This window comes from Enhydra lutris, unplaced genomic scaffold (genome assembly GCF_002288905.1).
Source record: "Enhydra lutris kenyoni isolate GAN:26980312 unplaced genomic scaffold, ASM228890v2 scaffoldscaffold69, whole genome shotgun sequence".
In the NCBI taxonomy this organism is placed as follows: Eukaryota; Metazoa; Chordata; class Mammalia; order Carnivora; family Mustelidae; genus Enhydra; species Enhydra lutris.
The window spans coordinates 8,555,502-8,574,855 of record NW_019154153.1 but is presented as its reverse complement, the minus strand read 5'-3'; the positions used below and the strand labels follow the sequence as shown (position 1 = coordinate 8,574,855).

General features: G+C 48.8%; 1 protein-coding gene across 1 annotated transcript; it reads left to right on the top strand.

The window, feature by feature from the left end:
- The first annotated feature begins 301 nt into the window (after window positions 1–301).
- Window positions 302–17,796, top strand: LOC111159794 (forkhead box J2). Its single transcript, XM_022522400.1, has 11 exons — window positions 302–1,393; window positions 7,627–7,973; window positions 9,263–9,337; window positions 10,266–10,334; window positions 10,488–10,628; window positions 11,087–11,285; window positions 13,998–14,384; window positions 14,780–14,881; window positions 15,444–15,653; window positions 16,278–16,376; window positions 17,496–17,796. The coding sequence occupies exons 2-11, from the start codon at window positions 7,641–7,643 to the stop codon at window positions 17,582–17,584; spliced, it is 1,704 nt and encodes a 567-aa protein (XP_022378108.1). The 5' UTR covers window positions 302–1,393; window positions 7,627–7,640; the 3' UTR covers window positions 17,585–17,796.
- The last annotated feature ends 1,558 nt before the right edge of the window (window positions 17,797–19,354 follow it).

The window sequence follows — 19,354 nt, the reverse complement described above, 5'->3', positions numbered from 1 at the left end:
TCCCGACCAAGGGCAGGGGGCTGCCGTCGCGTGTCCAGGCGAGCTGCTCGCGCGGCCCAGTGGCCGGGCGGCGGCGGCGGCCCCCCCTCCTCCCGCGCCATCCCCCGGCTCCGGGCCGCGCGTCTCTCCCGGCGCCGCACACGCTGGCGGCTCGGCACGCGGCTCCGCGCCGCCCGCTCCTCCTTAACCCGCGCCGGGAGGTGGCGGCGGCGGCGGCGGGCGGGGGGGGGAGGGGGAGGGGCGTGGAGCGCGGCGCGGAGGCCGGGGAGGAGCCGGGGCCTGCAGCGGAGCCGAGCCGAGCCCGAGCCCGAGCCGAGCCCTGACACTGTCCGTCCGCCTTCTGACTCCCCGGGAGCCCGGACTGGCCGGAGCCCGAGAGGTGGCAGCGCCGGGGGCCTCACGCGCCGAAGGGAGCGGACCGGACGGGACGGGACTAGAGGAGGCGCTGGCCACAGTAGCCAGGGACCGGAGTCGGCAGCCGCGGCCTCCCGGACCCTGCTGCCCAGGCCAGCTCAGGGAGAGCGGGGAGTAGGAAAACCCCACCCTCGGGGGCACCCCCGGAGCGGAGGCGGGCGCGGGGACGGGAGCAGCCTCTCTCCCTGCTGGAGCGGAGACCCTTACCGCCACTCGGGCGAGGGGAAGAAGAGACCCCTGTAGGGGAGAGGAAAACCCCCATCCTGGCCCGGGAATAGACCTCCAGAAGTAGAAAGGGGCGATCCTGCTAAAGGAAGCAGACAGAGTGAGCCCGCCCCAGCGTGCCTCCACCCGTCCAAACGCACACTCTCAGCAGTTCAGGACTTTTGAGGCTAAGAGAAGGGGGGACATGCCTGTGGAGTAGGAGCCCTCCATCCTATCCAGTACTCACAGGGGAGAGGAATCCTTACATTCAGAAGCAGAGGACACTCCAGGGAAAGAAGAGGAGCCGGCTTTCAGCCTTTCAGGAGAGGGGAAGGACTCTCCTCTCAACTTCCTTGTACCTAGACAGTGGAACAGGGCAGAGCCCCTCCGCTCAGATCTCCAGCAAACAGAAAGAGCCCTCCACTCCCGAAAGATCCAGTTTGGGGGGGAGGGGGATTCCCCCAAGGGGGAGGAGACAACTCCTGGTTCGGAGAGGCTCCTCCCCTCCTCCCCAGGGTTACAGGCAGGGTGTGGGGGGTGTGCCACCTTCCCCAGGTAGGACCTCCTTCTCCTCCGCCCCCTCCTCCTCCTCCCTCCGCTCCTCATCCTCAGGGGACCCAGGTCCCCCCGACCCCAGCTTGGGATGCTCAGCCAAGTACAGGAAGAGCCACTGAGGATGAAACTCTTCATCTGCCTTTGAAGAGGGGAGTCCCTCCAGCCCCAAACTCCAGTACCAGGTGGTTCCCTCCCTTTGCTGGGGGAAGCTCGGAGACAGGTTAGTGCTTTCTTTCACCTCTCTGTCCTCTTTAGGTACTAGTGGGGGTAGGGGCTGAGATGGTGGCTCTTGGGTTTCATCACTGGGGAAGGTAGAGTAGTAACTCAGAATCCTCTGGGGAGTGTGTTCTGAGGAAGCTCCTGGCTTCAGACTTACACCTTCTGCAGAGGCTCTGAGAAATGGGTTTCTTAGTGTTTGGGGACTCGATGGATGGGATTCGTTTGAGGTCCCTGGGGACATGTAGGGTTTCATGCTGAAGGCAAAGGGGTATCAGCAAATGCCTGCATTTTCAGAACTGCATTGGTACTGTGTAATAATGATGGACACATTCCAACCAGACTCCCAGAGCGCTCTCCATTCTTGGGCTTTCTTACTTCACTAAAGTGATCGTGGCATTTCATGGCCTATACTTGTCTAGGGCTTCCAGTGTTACTACCTTGTCTTACTTTGTAAGCCTACCTCAGCTTCATGTCCACCAGAGCTGCTCTCTCCTACCCACTGTCTCCTTGACAAGAAAATCAGCCTGTCCCCACTCACCCTTCCTCAGACACCAGGAGGCCTCCTCTTGTGGCTTACTTATTCCTGGATGGAAGCATGGCTCTGTCAGTAAAATCCAAAGGGACAATGGAAATCCCCCCTTCCCAAGGCAAGAAGAGAGGATGCAGGGGAATGCTAACTCCTGGTTGAAGTTCTTCCCTAGTGCTGGTCCTCTACCACTGCCCTCATGTCCTGCACGGCTCCTGTCCACAGCTCCTGTCCTTCACTAACAGTTCCTCAGGAAAAAGCAGATCCTGGATAGGAAGAGAGGGGTGTTGCTGCTCAGCCTCCTTCCAGTCTTCCATCGAAATAAGTTGCCCCCCAACCGGGAGATTTGACCTGTGATGAGTCTCCTTTCAGAAAAGCACCTAATAGTTTCATCTTTTCCCTTCCCATTTCTTGTTCGGTTCTGTGTCTCTGGAATCTGGTATTTAAGTTTTCTCTCATGAGATATGGAGCAGGAATCATCAAAGCCCAGAATCATCAGAAAAGGTGGGAGAAGGGTGCCAGGAAATCCTTCTAGCGGATGCTGGGCTATGTGCGTTTAGCAGTGTGTCTTTCCACCTGGGACCACTAGCTGGGCGCCCGCTTTCCTGCCTCATCTTCTTTGTGCACCTCACAGCAAAAGCAAGTGGGAGGCTTCATCTTACGTGGGTTTTTATGTTTCCCTCTTCTTTCTCTGTCTGGGCCTTGGTGGGCTCTGTGAGTCCCTACGTACATCCACTTGACCCTGGAGACTACCTGTTAGTGGTATATGAGGCAGGGGTATAATCCAGGTCCGCACCACTGTGCTAGAGAGCGGTGTACATATGTCTCTTAATTCAGGTGAATGGGGCTCTGACTCTGCTTCGAGTGGGTATGTGTGTGGGGACAGTTGCATCCGTGCTTTTCGGACTAAGCCTCCAATTACCCAGAATCCTGTGTTTCTGGTAGGCCTCTCGAAGCAGGTGCCCCTGCAGGAGGACATGGAGAGGTTGTTGGTAAGGCTGCCCTGCTGGGAGGAAGGCCTTGGCCTGCCCTGGCCAGTTGGGAACCCTCATGAATGGCTGCACAAGAGTCCTTTCTTGTGGTAGGGCTGCTCAGTGTCAGGCTGTGGCCACTTCTTCTAGAACTAGCAAGAGAGTTTTATTTCTGGTATCTCTGGTCTCAAAAGCATGAGGTTCCTTGGCTCTTACCTCTAGAACTCCCTCCCCCACTTTGTGAAAAGAGCCGACTCTAGTGTAATAGCAGCCCATTTCTCCCAAAATGCTTTTCCAGATGCTGGAATGCAACTTGTTGAGAGATTCAGAGGGAACTGTATCACAGCGGCTCCAGGTGGACCCCCCCCTCCTGTCCCCCAACAGTGCAACCGGCCCTACTAGGATGGAGTTTCCCTAATTCTCCTTGCCTCTGTGGAGTCCACTGGAAGCAGATGGCTGTTGGGTTGGATTAATTATGCTTTAGAGAGTGGTGTTTTCCAGATCATGTCTTATGACTAGACCTGGTCCCTGCTGAAAAATAGAGATGATATCCCCTCGTTCCCTCATCTTTGAAGTCTGCGTGGTCCTGGCATTGGTCAGTAGTGGGGTGACGTTATCCCCAAAGTAAAAGGTGGAGTTTCTGACATCTCGAAAGCTATTGCAAATTCAATACAGGTTTTGTAACATAAACCATGGCAGGCTTGCTGTTTTCAGTCTTAACCTCCACGGTCTGCTTTCTCATTTCCAATATTCTCTGTTTTGCCTCATTCAAAAATAATAATAGCTACACTTACCTAACACTTACTAAATGCCTTAAAAATATTAACTTGAGGCAATCCTCACAACAACCCTGTGCAGGTGCAGTTATCATCTCTATTTTATAGAGGAAGAAACAACAACACAGAGAAGTTAAGTAACTTGCCTGAGGTTGCCCAGCCAGTAAGTAGTGGAGCCAGGATTGAAACCCAGGCATCCTGACTGGTAATTGGTAATGTGGTAAACTCAACCACTGCTCTATTAGTTTTGGCATTCTGTCCAGAGCAGGAAGTTATCACTCCTTAGTACCTGACCTTGGCACCATACAGAGAATAATTCCTGACCTTTCAGATAAAGTGGGAAGAAAACCGTGCCTGTTATTTTGGATCTTTAAAAAAATTTTTTTTTAAAAAAGATTTTATTTATTTATTTGACAGAGAGAGATCACAAGTAGGCAGGGAGGCAGGCAGAGAGAGAGGAGGAAGCAGGCTCCCTGCCAACCAGAGAGCCTGATGCAGGGCTCGATCCCAGGACCCTGAGATCATGACCTGAGCTGAAGGCAGAGGCTTAACCCACAGAGCCACCCAGGCGCCCTGTTATTTTGGATCTTACACATCTCATCCAGGATCAGTCTTCCACACCAACAGAATGTCTTTCTGTTTTTCTCTGCCTTTCTCCTGGTACTGTAGTCTTCATTAGATGTCCTGTGGATGTGATGGAGCCTGCCCTTTGGCTGCCTTTCCCAGTTTCTATAGGTATTTCCTTTCAGTCTTCCAGCATGCAGAGAAGAATGTGGCCTGACTCGGGTTCTGCCCAAGCCCAGTGGCACAAGGCCCACCTGGAGAGAGAGGTCTGGGTAACTAGGTTGGTTGGACTAAGAAATGGAAGTAGCTCTTGTTTGCCTTTCTAATATTAGCCCTGAACATTAGCCTCGTGCCATTATTTTGGGGAGCATGGAATGTGTGGCAGCCACAAGCTCATTAAGCTTCATTCACTTCCCTCCAGGGATGAAGCTTTGGCAGTGTTGAGGACTTCCTCCCTTTTATTGAAGGGGGAAACTGAGGCATCAAGACTTCAGGGAGCAAGGGGTGGCTAGGGACATTTAGTGAGTCAGTGTCAAGGCTGGGAATAGAACGGAGGGACCTCATCTCTGAGGTTCTGTGCACTGGACGGCCTTCCAGAATGGGGAAGTGACAGGGGTGAGGAAGTGGGATGGGTTAAAGGAGAATGGTGCCAAAAGATCAGGAGGACCTTCTGCTGCAAGCTTCTTGTAGCTGGTAAGATTAGGATATATTTTGAGTGCTGGGTGGTATCTGGAGGGCTGACGGGGAGGGTGCTAGAGAAAGGTTAAATTTAACCTGTCTTAACCTGGTGCAGGGGTAAGGATAGGGAAGAGCATGGAACAACTAGCAAAGGCTGGGAGTGCTTCCCTTTCTGGAATTCACAGCAATTGGCATGGGTTCTGTAAACCACTTGAAATCTACTCTCATGTCCGTGTCCCGTGTTGGGAGACTTTCAAATGAAGGGTCCATGGAAGACTTCTGTGTTCATAAGTTGAGGTCTCCTATGGATCTTTAGCAGAAGATAATAGGGAATTCTTTTTTTTTTTTTTTTTTAAGATTTTATTTATTTGACAGAGAGAGATCACAAGTAGGCAGAGAGGCAGGCAGAGAGAGAGGGGGAAGCAGGCTCTCCACTGAGCAGAGAGCCCGACGCAGGACTCGATCCCAGGACCCCAAGATCATGACCTGAGCCGAAGGCAGAGGCCCAACCCACTGAGCCACCCGGGTGCCCGATAATAGGGAATTCTTTACAGACCTCCCCTTCTGAGGAGGACCCAGGAAAACCCTGGTCACTGAGAACCTGCTTATTGTCACAATACTGTTGGGCTGGGATAACCCAGCTATAGGACCAATGCACTCCCCAAAGCGCCCTGCTTTACTCCAGATGCTGTGGCATTTTGACTCAGTAATGCGCTGGGAGGTTTGAGGCTTCCGGGAATGATTAGATGTCCCTATTAGCTTCCAAGTTTCCATGATATTATAAGGCAAGGTGGTGGTGGTGGGCTGTAAAGGAGGGTGGTGGGGAGAGAAGCTAACCGTAAAGGGGAAACCCTTTCATGATACTATTTATAAACATAGCTTTTTTTTTTTTTCTTTCTTTCTCTTGTCAAGCAATTCTTGGGTTTCAGTTGGGTCTCATGCCGCTCAGGCCCTGAGGCATAAGGTGTTTCCCTCAGCCTTGTGCAGTGGGTGTGTTGCTGGGGAGGAGCAGGGTGCCTGCTACTTGTGTGTACATGCAGAGGTTGTGTGGGTGGGGAACTTGGGGGAGAACACGAGTGAGAACACTGACCCTTAGGAGAAAGGGTACATCTCAAGGGGAGGAGAGTCCCCGCTGTGGGCGACAGAGTGAGCTGACAGCTTGCAAGGTGTGTTGGAGGCAGGAGAGAGGGGTAGGCAGTCGTACCTGGGATTGAGTTTTTAACCGCAAAGGATGTGGATTTGTGTATGGTCGAATCCCTACCGCTCGTGCATTTTATCTGGGTGCGCATTTAGAAATTACATACGCGATGTGTTTCTGTCCGGGATTCTGAATTCTGAGGCTCGCTAGCCTGGTGGGACCGGCAGCAGGGCCGCGAGAAGGAAATACTGGCTGGACGCTCTCCTCCCCAGGCGAGCAGGCACAAACCTGCCAAGCGGCAAGTGCTTAGGGGGTTGCTGGCATGGGCTCTCAGGGAGCGCCAAATGGATACCAAGCGCTTCCTGCCAGCCTTTCTAGACCCTGCAGTAGCAGAGAGCACCCGGCGCTCTTCACCTTCCCCCACCAAGACGTCACTCCGGCTACACCGATCTGCCAGCGAGAGCGCCCGGGGGGTGTGGGTGGCAGCAGGGTGTGCAAACATCAGGCGTGGGCGGTTTGGCAGAGCCAGGAGTTTGCATGGAGGTGCAGCAAGCGCGCGTGCCTGGCTGGGAAGGAAGGAGAGAGGAGGAGGGCGGGAGAAGGGGAGCCAGCTCTTGGCCCCAGAGTGGCTATTTTTAGCTAGGCTATCTGATTGTTACGGTGTGCACACAGCTGGGTGTCCCCCACCTCCTGGCTCAGTGAAGCCCAGCGGGTTGGGAGGTGGGAGGTCCTTGCCGATGCCTTCTTCCTGGTGTTGGTGTCTGTGGGCGGGAGCCGGTCAGGGGCAGCTTTAAAGGTGTGAGGGCGGCTCTAACTCAGGATCTGTTACCTCTGTGTGTGACTTTGTGCTCTGCTGGTAATGTACATTGTATATCTCATTGTGATCTCTGGGTATGGGGGCCACTGTTTTACGTGTGTGTCTTGCCTCTGTCCTTTGCTGGTTGTCGTGCGTAATTTATGCTTGGGGTAAATCAAATATGCCTCATGTGCACATATATGGGATAAAAAGGTGAGGGGTCAAATTCACCCACTGTGAAACATCTGTAAAAGTGTTGGTGTGTGCTTCGTTGCTGTATATTTGTGTTTACTTGGACTGTTTTTCTTTACATGTTCACTTGTGCTATCTCTATGTATGTAAAACAAGCATCACATAATTGGAGAGTAGACTTTGGCTGATTTTACCTGGTATATTAAGTTTTTTTTTTTTTTTTAAATATGTAGTTTAAAATATTATGTTGTAGGCTCCACGTAAGGAGGATTGAGGGAATAGCTCAGTTGAGTGGGGGGGTCTGACTTCCCTCTTAGTGCTGAATGGAGAGTCCTGTTGGCTGTGTTCTACATTAAGATGTAAGACTGGTAAGTATTAGTCTGTCATCTGGTAGATGATTGGTGATATGTTGTCTGGGGGCTTTGGGAACACTTGGTTGAGGGCTGTCCTGCGACAGTCTCCCATGGGGATTACACTGGGAAGAAACTCTACTTCCCTTAGAGCACTAACATTTGAATATTATTTGCCACTAGTAACCAGCTATCACACTCACCTGTTCTAGTTTCCTCTCCCCTTTGTTCTCTTCTCTGCAGAACCCAGAAGTACCATGGCTTCTGACCTAGAGAGTAGCCTCACCTCCATAGACTGGCTCCCCCAGCTGACCCTTAGAGCTACCATCGAGAAGCTTGGGAGTGCCTCTCAGGCTGGGCCTCCAGGTGGCAGCCGCAAGTGTCCCCCAGGCTCACCCACAGATCCAAATGCCACCCTGAGCAAAGATGAGGCAGCAGTGCACCAGGATGGCAAGCCACGATACAGCTATGCCACCCTCATCACCTACGCCATCAACTCCTCTCCAGCCAAGAAGATGACCCTCAGTGAGATTTACCGCTGGATCTGTGATAACTTCCCCTATTACAAAAACGCTGGCATTGGTTGGAAGGTGGGATGGCTTCTGTAACCTGCGATTGTTTTTAGCCTTTGACAGCCTTTTTCTCTACTCTTTTGTTTCTTCCTCTAACCTGGTCCAGTTCACTCTGACCTGTTTCAGAGATGCATGAACTTAAAATCTTATATCTCCCATCCCCTACTCTTTTTCAGAGTTGAACAACTTTCATAAGGTATGTCAGGGAAACTCCAGTGATATCGAGCCACTAAGTGTAGTTATGAGGATGGCAGGATGCTATTGCTCATCATACCCTCTTACCTTCTGAGTCTTCGAAAAGGAGATTCATTCATTTCACAAATACTTATTGCCACTCTACTATGTTCAAGTCACTGTGCAAGGGATGGCATTGCTTCTTCCTACCTAGAGGTAGGAGTCTCATCAGATTTCCAAAGCTTCATTACACGTAGTCCTCATCTTCTGAAAAATTGTATACCAGTAACAACAACAACAACAACAATAATAATAATGATAATAATAAGGTCCTTCACCAACAGCTCATCTGCCAAGCAAGTAGTAAGAGGATAAGTTGTTTGGCTGGCAGTAAAGGAAGAAGGAAACCCTTCTTCCAAGCAAAGAAGGAAGACTGTTGTTCCCCATCTTTTGGAGCAGCAACTCATTTGCCAGTTGTTGAGAAGGAGTGGGGATTTAATGTCGTTCTTTCACTCTGTAAATCACCGGTTGACATACAAACCAGATGATGAGCTGGAGACTACTGGAAGTGTTCAGCTTTTCCTCCATGACCCTGTCCCTGCTAGCTACCACAACACCCAGCCTCGTCCAGCACACAGCTGCAACATTCTTTCTTTCCTCCGGATGTAGCATTCCAGGGGGCTGTTGAGGAAACAAAGGTGACCTTGTGCCTTTGTTTTGTTTCTAATTTATATTTGTTTTTATTTATATAAACAGTCTTAAAGTAGTATTCTTTTAGGGGAGATTAAAATAAATTAAGGCAGATATGTATCTGTCTTAATTTAATCTTTCTGGTTATATATATAAAACCAGAAAGATTATGTAGTTGTTGTTTTTAATATAGATACCAGAAGCACCTGGTAGTCAGGTTTATAGGCATTACCTCCCATCCATTTAATTTCTGCATTTTCTCACCTCAGGGCTCTTGCTATCTGCTAGATAAGGTCCTCCATCAGTATAGTTAGGAGGTCCTAAGCTTGCCTGATACTTGAACTTTATGATATGTTATGTTCTTTTGTGTCCCTCTGTGCCCTATTGGAAAATTTTCTGCTTTATACCATGCTGAAGCCTAACTTGCTTCTCTGCTTCCCTAGAATTCAATTCGGCACAACCTTTCTCTCAACAAGTGTTTCCGGAAGGTGCCCAGACCTCGGGATGACCCCGGGAAGGTGAGACACTCCTGTAAGCATTGAAAGGAGGGGCAGGAAGGAGAGAGGAGTAGTTGACAGCCTAGAGTCCTGTGGCTGTTTTAATTACCCAGAAGAGGAAATCATGTTAATTAGAGAAGCAGCTTTATTTTTTCTCAAAGGAAGAGCTTGGCTATCACGCTTATGGGCCCCCACTAGCATGAGTGACTAAGAAAGATTGTGGAATTTTTTTTTTAAGATTTATTTATTTATTTGTCAGAGAGAGAGAGAGAGAGAGCATGAACAGGGGTAGCAGCAGGGAGAGGGAGAAGTAGGCTCCCTGCTAAGCAAGGAGCCTCATGTGGGACTAGATCCCAAGACCCTGGGATCATGACCTAAGCCAAAGGCAGGAGACAACTGAGCCACCCAGCCATCCCTGAAATCCATTTTCTTAAATAGAATTATATATGGTAAAGTTGACTTTAATGCCCCCTTTCTTATGTGTGGCCCTCTTTTTAGATGTGAAAGGTAGGCTAAATAACCTTTGTAGAGACTTTTCTCTACAAAAATCCCATGACTTTTATCTTCAAAAGGGAAAAGAGATAAATCAGTTACTTCTTTCGAAAGATGTGGATGCTAGAGTTCAGAAGAGCCTTGCCACAGATCACACAGAAGGAGATGGTTGTGTGTGGGCATTTCCAGCTCTTTGAACGAAATACCAGAACAATCAAGGCCTGTGTTTGGACCACCAGTTGTAGTTATACCCCTGACATACTCATTGAACTTTTAGGACAAATTTACTCCTCAAAAATAGCCAGTACCCTCGGGACTCTGTGTGATTTTCCAGTTATTTTTCTTAATATGACTTTTTTTTTTTTGGTGAAAATCCTCCCAACTATCTACTTTTCCAAAGGTGTGAATTTTCATATATAATGTTTTTGTTTTTCATGGGGTTGGGTTCGCCTTCCAGGGCTCTTACTGGACAATCGACACCTGCCCTGACATCTCCCGAAAGAGAAGACACCCTCCAGATGATGATGTAAGTCCCCACCTGAACCAGCAGCTCGGGCCACATCCTGTCTTGTAGTTTTGGTCCTTTCCTGTGTTTGGGGCAAAGGGTGAGCTGAAACCATGGGTCTCAGGAGGATGTTTAGTTTCTGCTTCCAGATTTCTGTTCTTTCCCAACCCTCAGCTATCCCAAGACTCACCAGAACAGGAGGCAAGCAAGAGCCCACGGGGAGGCGTTCCTGGGGGTGGAGAACCCTCACTGCCTTCCGAGGGGAATCCTCAGATGTCCCTTCAGAGCCCCACTTCTATCACAAGCTACAGCCAGGTAAGAAGTAGGGGTGTCAGGGTGCATGGGGACGGATGGATGGGTGGATAGGTTGTTGAACAGAGTCATAGATCTGCCAGTTGGAAATACTGTATTATCTGTGATGTAGTAGGCAGATCAATTGGGAAAGACGGGGAAAGCAGAAAAGGGAAGCTGAGAGAGAGAGAGAGAGAGAGAGAGAGATATGTAACAGAACTTTGAGAAAGATCAGGGGGATGAAAAATAGTGAGAAGAGAAGAAGGGGAGCCAAAAAGGTTATGAGAATGGAAGGTGGATGGAGCATGGGAAAGTGGCTCGAGGCACATCACAGTAGGAATCAATGAGACAGACGGGGAAATGATGTTCATTCATTGAAAAGTTAGGACAGGATGAAGACAAGCCAAAGAGCTTGGTGACCATGAAAGGGCTGTTTTCCTGATTTAGCACATGGATTGAGTCTCTCTTACTCCTTTCTGCAGGGCACAGGATCTGTGGATGGTGGAGCGGTGGCAGCAGGGGCTCCTGGCCGAGAAGGTGCCGAGGGTCCTCCTCCCCTGTATAACACCAACCATGACTTCAAATTCTCCTACTCAGAGATCAATTTTCAGGACCTAAGCTGGTCCTTTCGCAACCTCTACAAATCCATGCTGGAGAAATCCTCTTCCTCATCTCAGCATGGTGAGCCTGTTGTTGGGATGAGGGCATGAACATACTTATACTCCCGGATCGGTGGTAACATTCTCTTTCCCTTCTGTCTTACTTTTCACATGAGGAGAGGCTGATCACTGGTTAGGGGAAGCATCTCAAGAAACCAGAATTGTTTGGAGTCAGGTTCTTCTGGCTTAGTTTGGAGCTGTTTTGGAGCTGTTTCGAGAGGCAGGCTGGGTTATTAGCTTCAGAAAGTGAGTTCAAGGGATCCCCCTTCTAGAACTAAGGGCAGTGACTCGATGGCTGCAAGCCCGTCATTTAGAGGATGGCCACTAGGGGACAGCAGTGGTTTGCTTTCCTTCAGAATCCGTTTCATTGTGAGACAATTTAATTTTTTAGCATATTTCTAGTTGCTTTTTTAAAAAAAAATTTGTGCTCACTTTGGCAGCACATATATTTAAAAAAAGATTTATTTATTTATTTGAGAGGGTGAGTGAGTGGGAGAGGGGTAGAGGGAGAGGATCCTCAAAAAGACTCCCCACTAAGCGCAGAGCCCACCTTGGGGCTCGATCTCATCACCCTGAGATCATGAGATCATGACCTGAGCTGAAATCAAGAGTCAAACACTCAACCAATGAAGCCACCCAGGCACCCCATGTTAATTTTTGTTAGAAAAAAATCTCAAACAGATGCAAAAATAGAGAAAATAGTATAATAAACCCTTAGGTTTCCAACTTTTAAGATGGCCCAGTTTTAATACATGGCAATATTTTGTTCAGCTCATTTCATTTACCACCCACTTTTTTTTTTTTAAATGGGAATAATTTAATGCAATTCCCAGATGTGCTTATCCCACCTAAGATACTACTTCAGTGTGAAGTCTTAATGATAAAGACTTGGTTATCCACTGCCATTATTATTCTTAACACAGTCAATAATACTTCCTTAATATCAGTTTATATTTGGTCCATACTCAAATTTCCTGTATTACCGTGTGAGAGTAAAGTTCATATTGGAAAGCTCCTTTGAGAGATCACCTGGTCCAGCCCTCTGTGACTCCTGTTTGTTTCTGTTTTTATTTATTTATTTAGATTTTATTTATTTATTTGACAAACAGAGAGAGCACAAGCAGGGGGAGAGGCAGGCAGAGGGAGAGGGAGAAGCAGGCTCCCCGCTGAGCAGGGAGCCCGATGTGGGACTCGATCCCAGGACCTTGCGATCACCACCTGAGCCAAAGAGAGATGCTTAACCACTGAGCCACCCAGGTGCCCCTTGTTTGTGGTTTTAAAGAAATTAGAGGTGGGGGTCGACTTCGGGTGAGGCATCAGAGCCTCTTGTTCTGTGTAGTTGCCTTGTACAGGCCTCGGGATGAACAGGATGATGAAAACTGATTAGAAGCCACCTTTTGGAAAATTTGTATTAACTGCCGTGGATTTCTTCTTTTATATCTCGGGGGATTTAGAGCTGGAGTTATGCTCTGAGATTGTAGCCTTTGCTTGAGAAATGAATCCAGGTCAGATGACTGGTTGATCAGAAGTGGGGAGCTGGGAGGGGCTGTCAGAGACAAAGTGAAAAATTAGAGTGAGTGAGGATTCAAGTGTTCACTCAGATTTCATGGTGACTGAAAGCCCCTGCCCAGCCTCAGTCTCTAGTTCTTCCCTGCCCAATGTGTGCCAGAAATTCATCCATCCTTATTTTATGCCTCACCCAGCTCCGTTTGTTGGTGGTGAATCCAAGTAGGTAGTAACAGCAGACGAGTGTAGACACAGTAAGGAAGAAGAAAGAGTAGGTACCCAGTGGCTTTATTTTATTAGTAATTTACCTTTTATTTATTTATTTGAGAGAGGGAGAGCAAAAGCAGGGGAGAGAGGGAGAGGCAGACTCCCCGCTGAGAAGGGAGCCTGAGGCAGGGCTCCATCCTAGGACCCTGGGATCATGCTCGAACCAAAGGCAGATGGTTAACAGACTGATCCACCCAGGCGCCCCTGTGATTTACTTTTATTTTATTTTATTTTATTTTTAATTTTTTAAAAAGATTTTATTTATTTATTTGAGAGAGAATGAGTGAGAGAGAGCATGAGAGAGGAGAAGGTCAGAGGGAGAAGTGGACTCCCCAAGGAGCTGGGAGCCCAATGCGGGACCCAATCCTGGAGGTCCGGGATCATGACCTGAGCCGAAGGCAGTTGCTCAACCAACTGAGCCACCCAGGCGCCCTGTGATTTACTTTTAAAACTTCACCTGATACCTGACTGCTCTTGACACTGATTCCAGGCCTACCCCCAGATCCCTGAGGAATAGCATGAAAAGGTACATGCTAACCTTTTTGCTAGAATTTGAGCAGCTGTCAAGGCCCTCCATCTGTCCGTTGTATCTATAGAGGGCAGAGGGAGCCCAGAGGATCCGTGCCTTCTCAGGACACCCTTAAGTCTGGGGTTTCTGTCTGACGCCATCTCATCCCTGTGGAAGTCCTGTTCAGTGAAAAATGCATTGGGGTGTCCGGTAGGCTCAGTCGGTTGATCGCCTGACTCGTGGTTTGGCTCAGGTCATAATCTCAGGGTTTTGGGATCAAATGCCCCACGCAGTGCCCCATGCTCAGTGGGGAGTCAGCTTGAAGACTCTCTCTATCCCTCCCCCTCCTCGCAATGCTCTTTGTCTCTCAAATAAATAAACCTTTAAAAAAAGAAAGAAAAGAAAGAAAAATGCATTGCCCAATTCACTTGGCTGCCTCCTCCCGCCCTCCAGGCTTCTCGTCTCTCCTGGGGGACATGCCGCCCTCTAACAACTACTACATGTACCAGCAGCCGCCGCCGCCCCAGCAGCAGCCGCCGCCGCAGCCGCCCCCCCAGCAGTCGCAGTCGCAACCGGCTCCCGCCCAGGGCCCCTCCGCTGTAGGGGGTGCCCCTCCGCTGCACACCCCAAGCCCGGATGGGTGTACCCCACCCGGGGGAAAGCCGGCTGGGGCCGAAAGCTACGGGCCTCCCTCCGTGATGGCCATGCACCCACCCCCACTGCAGCACGGGGGCTACCACCCGCATCAGCACCATCCCCACCCCCACCCCGCCCAGCAGCCACCGCCGCCCGCTCAGCAGCAGGCGCAGGGCCAGGCTCCTATCAACAGTACTGCCTTTGGTGAGTATGGAGGGTGCGGCGGGCTCCGAGAGGAGGGCGGGCTGGCCCGCTTGTTCTGACTGGGTCTGGAGATGCAGTTGGCCAGGTAGTTAACAGTGGGTCTGTAGTCTCGCCACCCCCCCACCCCCCGCCCCGGCAGGAGCCCCTCTGAGCCCGCGGAAGTTGCCACTCCGAGCTCCGTGTTTTGGGGTTCTTGGACCACCTGCGATTGCTTTACGAATTTTCCTGCCTGGGACCTAGGCTGTCTCTCCCTAAAGCTATCCGCTTTACTAGTCCTCCTTCTCCAGGGAGGGAGATTTTCAGATTATCCTGGTGATGTAATTGACAACCTTGCATGTAGTCAGCCGGCTACCACATCACTCTCTTTATTTTCCACCCTCCCCGCCCCTTTATAGCCTTTCCTCCCGACTGGTGCTCCAACATCGACTCCTTAAAGGAAAGCTTTAAGATGGTGAATCGGCTCAACTGGTCCAGCATTGAGCAGTCACAGTTCTCAGGTGAGTGAGGAGAGGAAGATGACCAGAGGGAAGAGGAGGACATGGTGAGTAGGAAGCCTTGTAGAAACCAGCACCAGAAGGGGGTGGTGAAGTGAGCTTTGAGGAAGGAGGATTCCATTGTTTTCCCTCCATATCTCACAAGGCAGATGATGCCAATGTTATTTGCAAATTAATTTTAATTGATTTTGCCTGAACTCACCCAAAATATGACCGTGTTTTATCCTACCCTGTTTTGTCCCTGGAGTGGGAAGGCTCTCAGGAATTCAGAAACCAGGACCACGATTTTGTAGTTTTGTCACTGTTTATGGGCTAATTCAATCACTCCCTTTGAAATTTTGTTTTCTTTACCAGCAAGATGGAAATTGTAACAAGAATTTAGGGAGGAGCCAACAGAAGAAGAGTTCGAAAATGTAGAGCTCTAGGAGATGTCAGTTATTCTTGGCAATAAATCTAGTCCGTGGTGTTGATTTGTGATGTGATGGGAGCAGTGAGATGGGGGCGGATATGGTAGGGCCTTTGGGACCTCCACAAAGGGTAGCCCTTCTTGCTTCTCTGTTTGTAGAACTGATGGAGAGTCTGCGACAGGCAGAGCAGAAGAACTGGAGCCTCGACCAGCATCACATTGCCAATCTGTGTGACTCTCTCAACCACTTCCTTACCCAGACTGGTCATGTGCCCCCCCAAGGGGGCTCGCACCGGTCACCAGCCTCTGCCCGTATTGCTGACTCCTGTGCCCTTACCGGTGGCAAACAAGAGCCAGCCATGAACCAAGGTAGTGAACCAAGCAAGTTACCAAGGAGGTGGAGGCTCTGATGAAAAGAGAGGGGGAGGAAAAGGGCAGAAGAGAATTGAGCAAAGTCATCTGATGAGCAGTGACCCAGACTAAGCAGCGGGACTGGTTTGTCTGCTACGTTGACTGAACATCTAGTGCATCAGTCAAGTCTTGTACTGAAACACTGTATGAGTCCCTTTTCCACCTTAATTTGGGAAATCAGAATTACTTATGAAAAGGGAGGAAAAGGTGCTCATTCCAGATGTGTGTCTCAGTAACCCCTACCCGGATCATATCAGATGGGGTTGTGATTCTCTACAGTTACACAATCTTCAGACCAGTGTAATGAGAGAGATTCAATGATCATGTTTCTCTATTTGTCATCCTTTGACTAGCCATGATATTTCATAGTTCTAGGAACCATTAAGGTCCCTTTTTGCCCTAAGTGGTGAGAACTGATGGCTCCTCCAGAAAGCCTTTAAGCCTGCTGAAGCTATAGAACAGAGCAGGGAAGGGAGGAGACATCAAGGAGAGAAAGAGTACTTCTTTCCCCCCTCTATATTGGGCCCTACTTCACTGAGTATAATGAAGTCTGCTCAAGTAACTCTTGTCTTGCTTTGGCAGTGAATTCTTATGTGCACCCACAAGCCCCCCACCTCTACCCTGGCCCATCACCAATGTACCCAGTCTCCACCCAGGATTCAGCAGGATACAATCGCCCAGGTAAGAGCCAGGAAGCTTGCTTCTCCCACAGCCCAACACTCTCTACCCTGACAAGTTGTGTTTGCTTTCCTCTGGCTCTGAGCCTGCACTCTCTTCCCTCTTGCTCACCCCTGCTGGGAGTGTGTGAACCTTCATGATTCCTAAAGCTCCAGGGTGGGCCCCTTGCTAGGGAGGTATATGTCATGGGAGACTAAAGAAGACTGATTTACTTTGAGCATAACTTGTGCCTGCAATAATAAAAGGGAGTAAAAACAGGGGTGCCTGGGTGGCTTAGTTGAAGGTCTGACTTTGGCTCAAGTCATGATCTTGGGGTCCTGGGGTCAAGCCCTACATCGGGCTCTGCACTCAGCTGGGAGTCTGCTTCTCCCTCTCTGTCTGCCTCTCCCTCTGCTCATGCTCTTTCTCCCCCCCACCCAAATGGATAAATAAAATCTTAAAAAAAAAAAAGACAGTAAAAGCATGCAAATAGACCAAAGATATTGAACATTTATGTCCAGCTTTGGAATCTAGATGGAAGGTATGGTCAGGCAGATACAATGAGCACGTTATACAGACATACCTGCTCTGTGCCCATGTCTGTTTTCCAGTCACCTGACTCCTGTATCAGGGGTCTGGGATTGAACTACCTCTGATGGGGGTGGAGGTAGACCCTAACTTGCCATAAATAATATAGAATGAACAGATCGTTTGCTTTTAAATACATTTCAGAAAAATCGCTATTATTATCCTGCCTAACTACAAGGGTTTCGAATTTTTTGGGTGACATCAGACTCTTTGTCCATATCTTCCTTATCCATGTAACACGTCTACAAATTTCTATACTGTGATTTCATATAATAGTACGTTGTGTATGTTTTTTTTCATTACTACATGGTTTTCATAAGTATAATTCTTGGGGGCTACATAGTGTTAAATTGCCATTTGCCCTCTGTTTACTCTGGTTTATTTCCTGAGACCCACTGGAGTGGCGCTAGCAACGGAAACAACTCTGGGCTGATAAGGAGCATAGTTTCACCAGCCCTTCCTCGTGGTCATATTCAGGGCTGAGCACTGCCTATCTAGATGGTAGAATAACTTCCCATCCACTCTCCTTTTAATTTCTTTGTCTCTTCCTGACAGCACACCATATGGTCCCTCGGCCACCGGTCCCCCCTCCGGGTACCAACGAGGAGATCCCTGATGACTTCGACTGGGACTTGATCACTTAGGGCCTCATGGAGCATGGCCATGAGCCCAAGGCTGGGTGGCGAAAAGTCTGGGAGTGGGGCAGGAGCAGCCCCAGCCCATCCCTTCCTCCTTGCTGTATATACTTATATATCCTCTTTTTTCTTGCTCTGTCAGAAAAGCCACCACAAGATGCTGCCGAAGATAACCCCCCCTCTTTCCTGCCTCCTTCTTCCTCTTCCCTCTTGTTTTTTTCCGAATTCTTTTATTATTATTCTTATTATGGTATTATTATTATTATTGTTATTATTATTATTGGTTATATGCTGTCCCCAGTCTTCTGCCCTCCTCCACAGACTGTGTCCGCCCCTTGCTAATTTAAAATCATCTGGCCGGAAGGTGAGGCCTTGATGGCTACAGAGAAAGGTTTCAAATTTTGATTTACCTTTCTCTTTGAGAAACTCAATGCTAATCTCACCTTCCAACCCTAAATTGTTTTCTGTTCCTGTCAGTTCAGTCCAGTACTAGAGAAGCCACATTCTCAAGTAAAAAGGGATCTAAAACACCGCTGGGCAGCCATGAATTTGCAGGTTTTACTCAATGGTGCTAATTTTGTCCTCTGAGCTCTTCCTTGTCCCTTTTATCTTCGATCCTTACTTCTCCCGATCCTCACTCCCCATCTAGGGTAAGAGTGATGGTGGTGGTGCAGAAGGGTGACCATTAAATCCTAGAAGAATAAGACTTCTGGGTTGGGTGGAGTCAAACAGTGTAGAGGGGTGATGGAATATAAAATAGTCAGTTTTTATATGCTACTAGAAACTTCCATGGACTTGTTCCCAGTCCTTAGTCTATTGGAGATAGAGTTGGTCTTGCTTCTGTGGTAGGGATGAGGATACCTGTTCAGCATAGGTTCAGCTTTTAGGAGACGGTTTCAATTTAACCCTTTTGAGTTTTTAAACATAGTTTTCTCTGGAAATTAACTGTGGCTCATATTTGCATTTACAAATTATCCTTCAGTCCCCCTTCCCCATTCAGCAAATACTATTTTGTCCTCCTTCAGTTGCTGGCTCAACTCTTCCTCCCCTTTTATCTTCTTCCCCTCATTTTCTGGAACTCTCAAGAAAGAAAAGTAAGCCATTATCACTCTTTCAGTTTCATCATGTCCTAGGACAAGATGGGAACCTCTTTCCCACTGATCATAGCAGAACCGAACCTACAGCGTTGGTGGTAGGGGTGTGGGGAAAGGGAGAAGGAGCTGGCATACACATAGGTAGGGAATATTTCAATTATTTAATTGTGTCAGCAAATGCTTCTCTTGGAAATCACTGGGGCTGAAGCTTTTGCCATTTGACTTTCAAGGGGTGAAGGAAATTGGTAGAGGGGATTAAATAATCTAGAGAGGGGAGTTTGTGAGGGCCAAGGGAGATCCCCCAGAAAAAGAAAAAAGGTACAGGGACAACTTCTATCCTTTAATGAGAAATGGCCATGAGTTACTGCTGCAAAGTACTTAGTGTATGTTTCACGTTAATTGTTGAATACTAGTTACGAGAGGGAAGAGCAATTTTACTTCTGTTTTTATTTCACTGAATGTTCACTTTCCGAAAGCTGCAGGACAAATGTAAGGAACGGACAAGGCCATTCTCTCTGTGATTTCTGCTTCTTGTTCATATTCTTTTATTTACCCATGACTTCCAGGAGATCTAGCTTTCCACTCTTCTGCTTTTCCCTCACCCACCCCTTTCTTTCTTTGTAAGGGGGTTATATATGAGAGTTTGTTGAAGAAGGCTGAAGCAAAGGGGCAAGAAAGGGCGGTT

What these genes read in the sequence shown, in the direction of transcription:
- LOC111159794 (XM_022522400.1), top strand. Translation starts at nt 7,641, where the DNA reads ATGGCTTCTGACCTAGAGAGTAGCCTCACCTCCATAGACTGGCTCCCC. An exon ending in CTCGGGATGACCCCGGGAAG is followed by an intron (nt 9,338 to 10,265) that starts GTGAGACACTCC and finishes TTCGCCTTCCAG; the next exon opens with GGCTCTTACTGGACAATCGA. An exon ending in CTCTTCCTCATCTCAGCATG is followed by an intron (nt 11,286 to 13,997) that starts GTGAGCCTGTTG and finishes CCCGCCCTCCAG; the next exon opens with GCTTCTCGTCTCTCCTGGGG.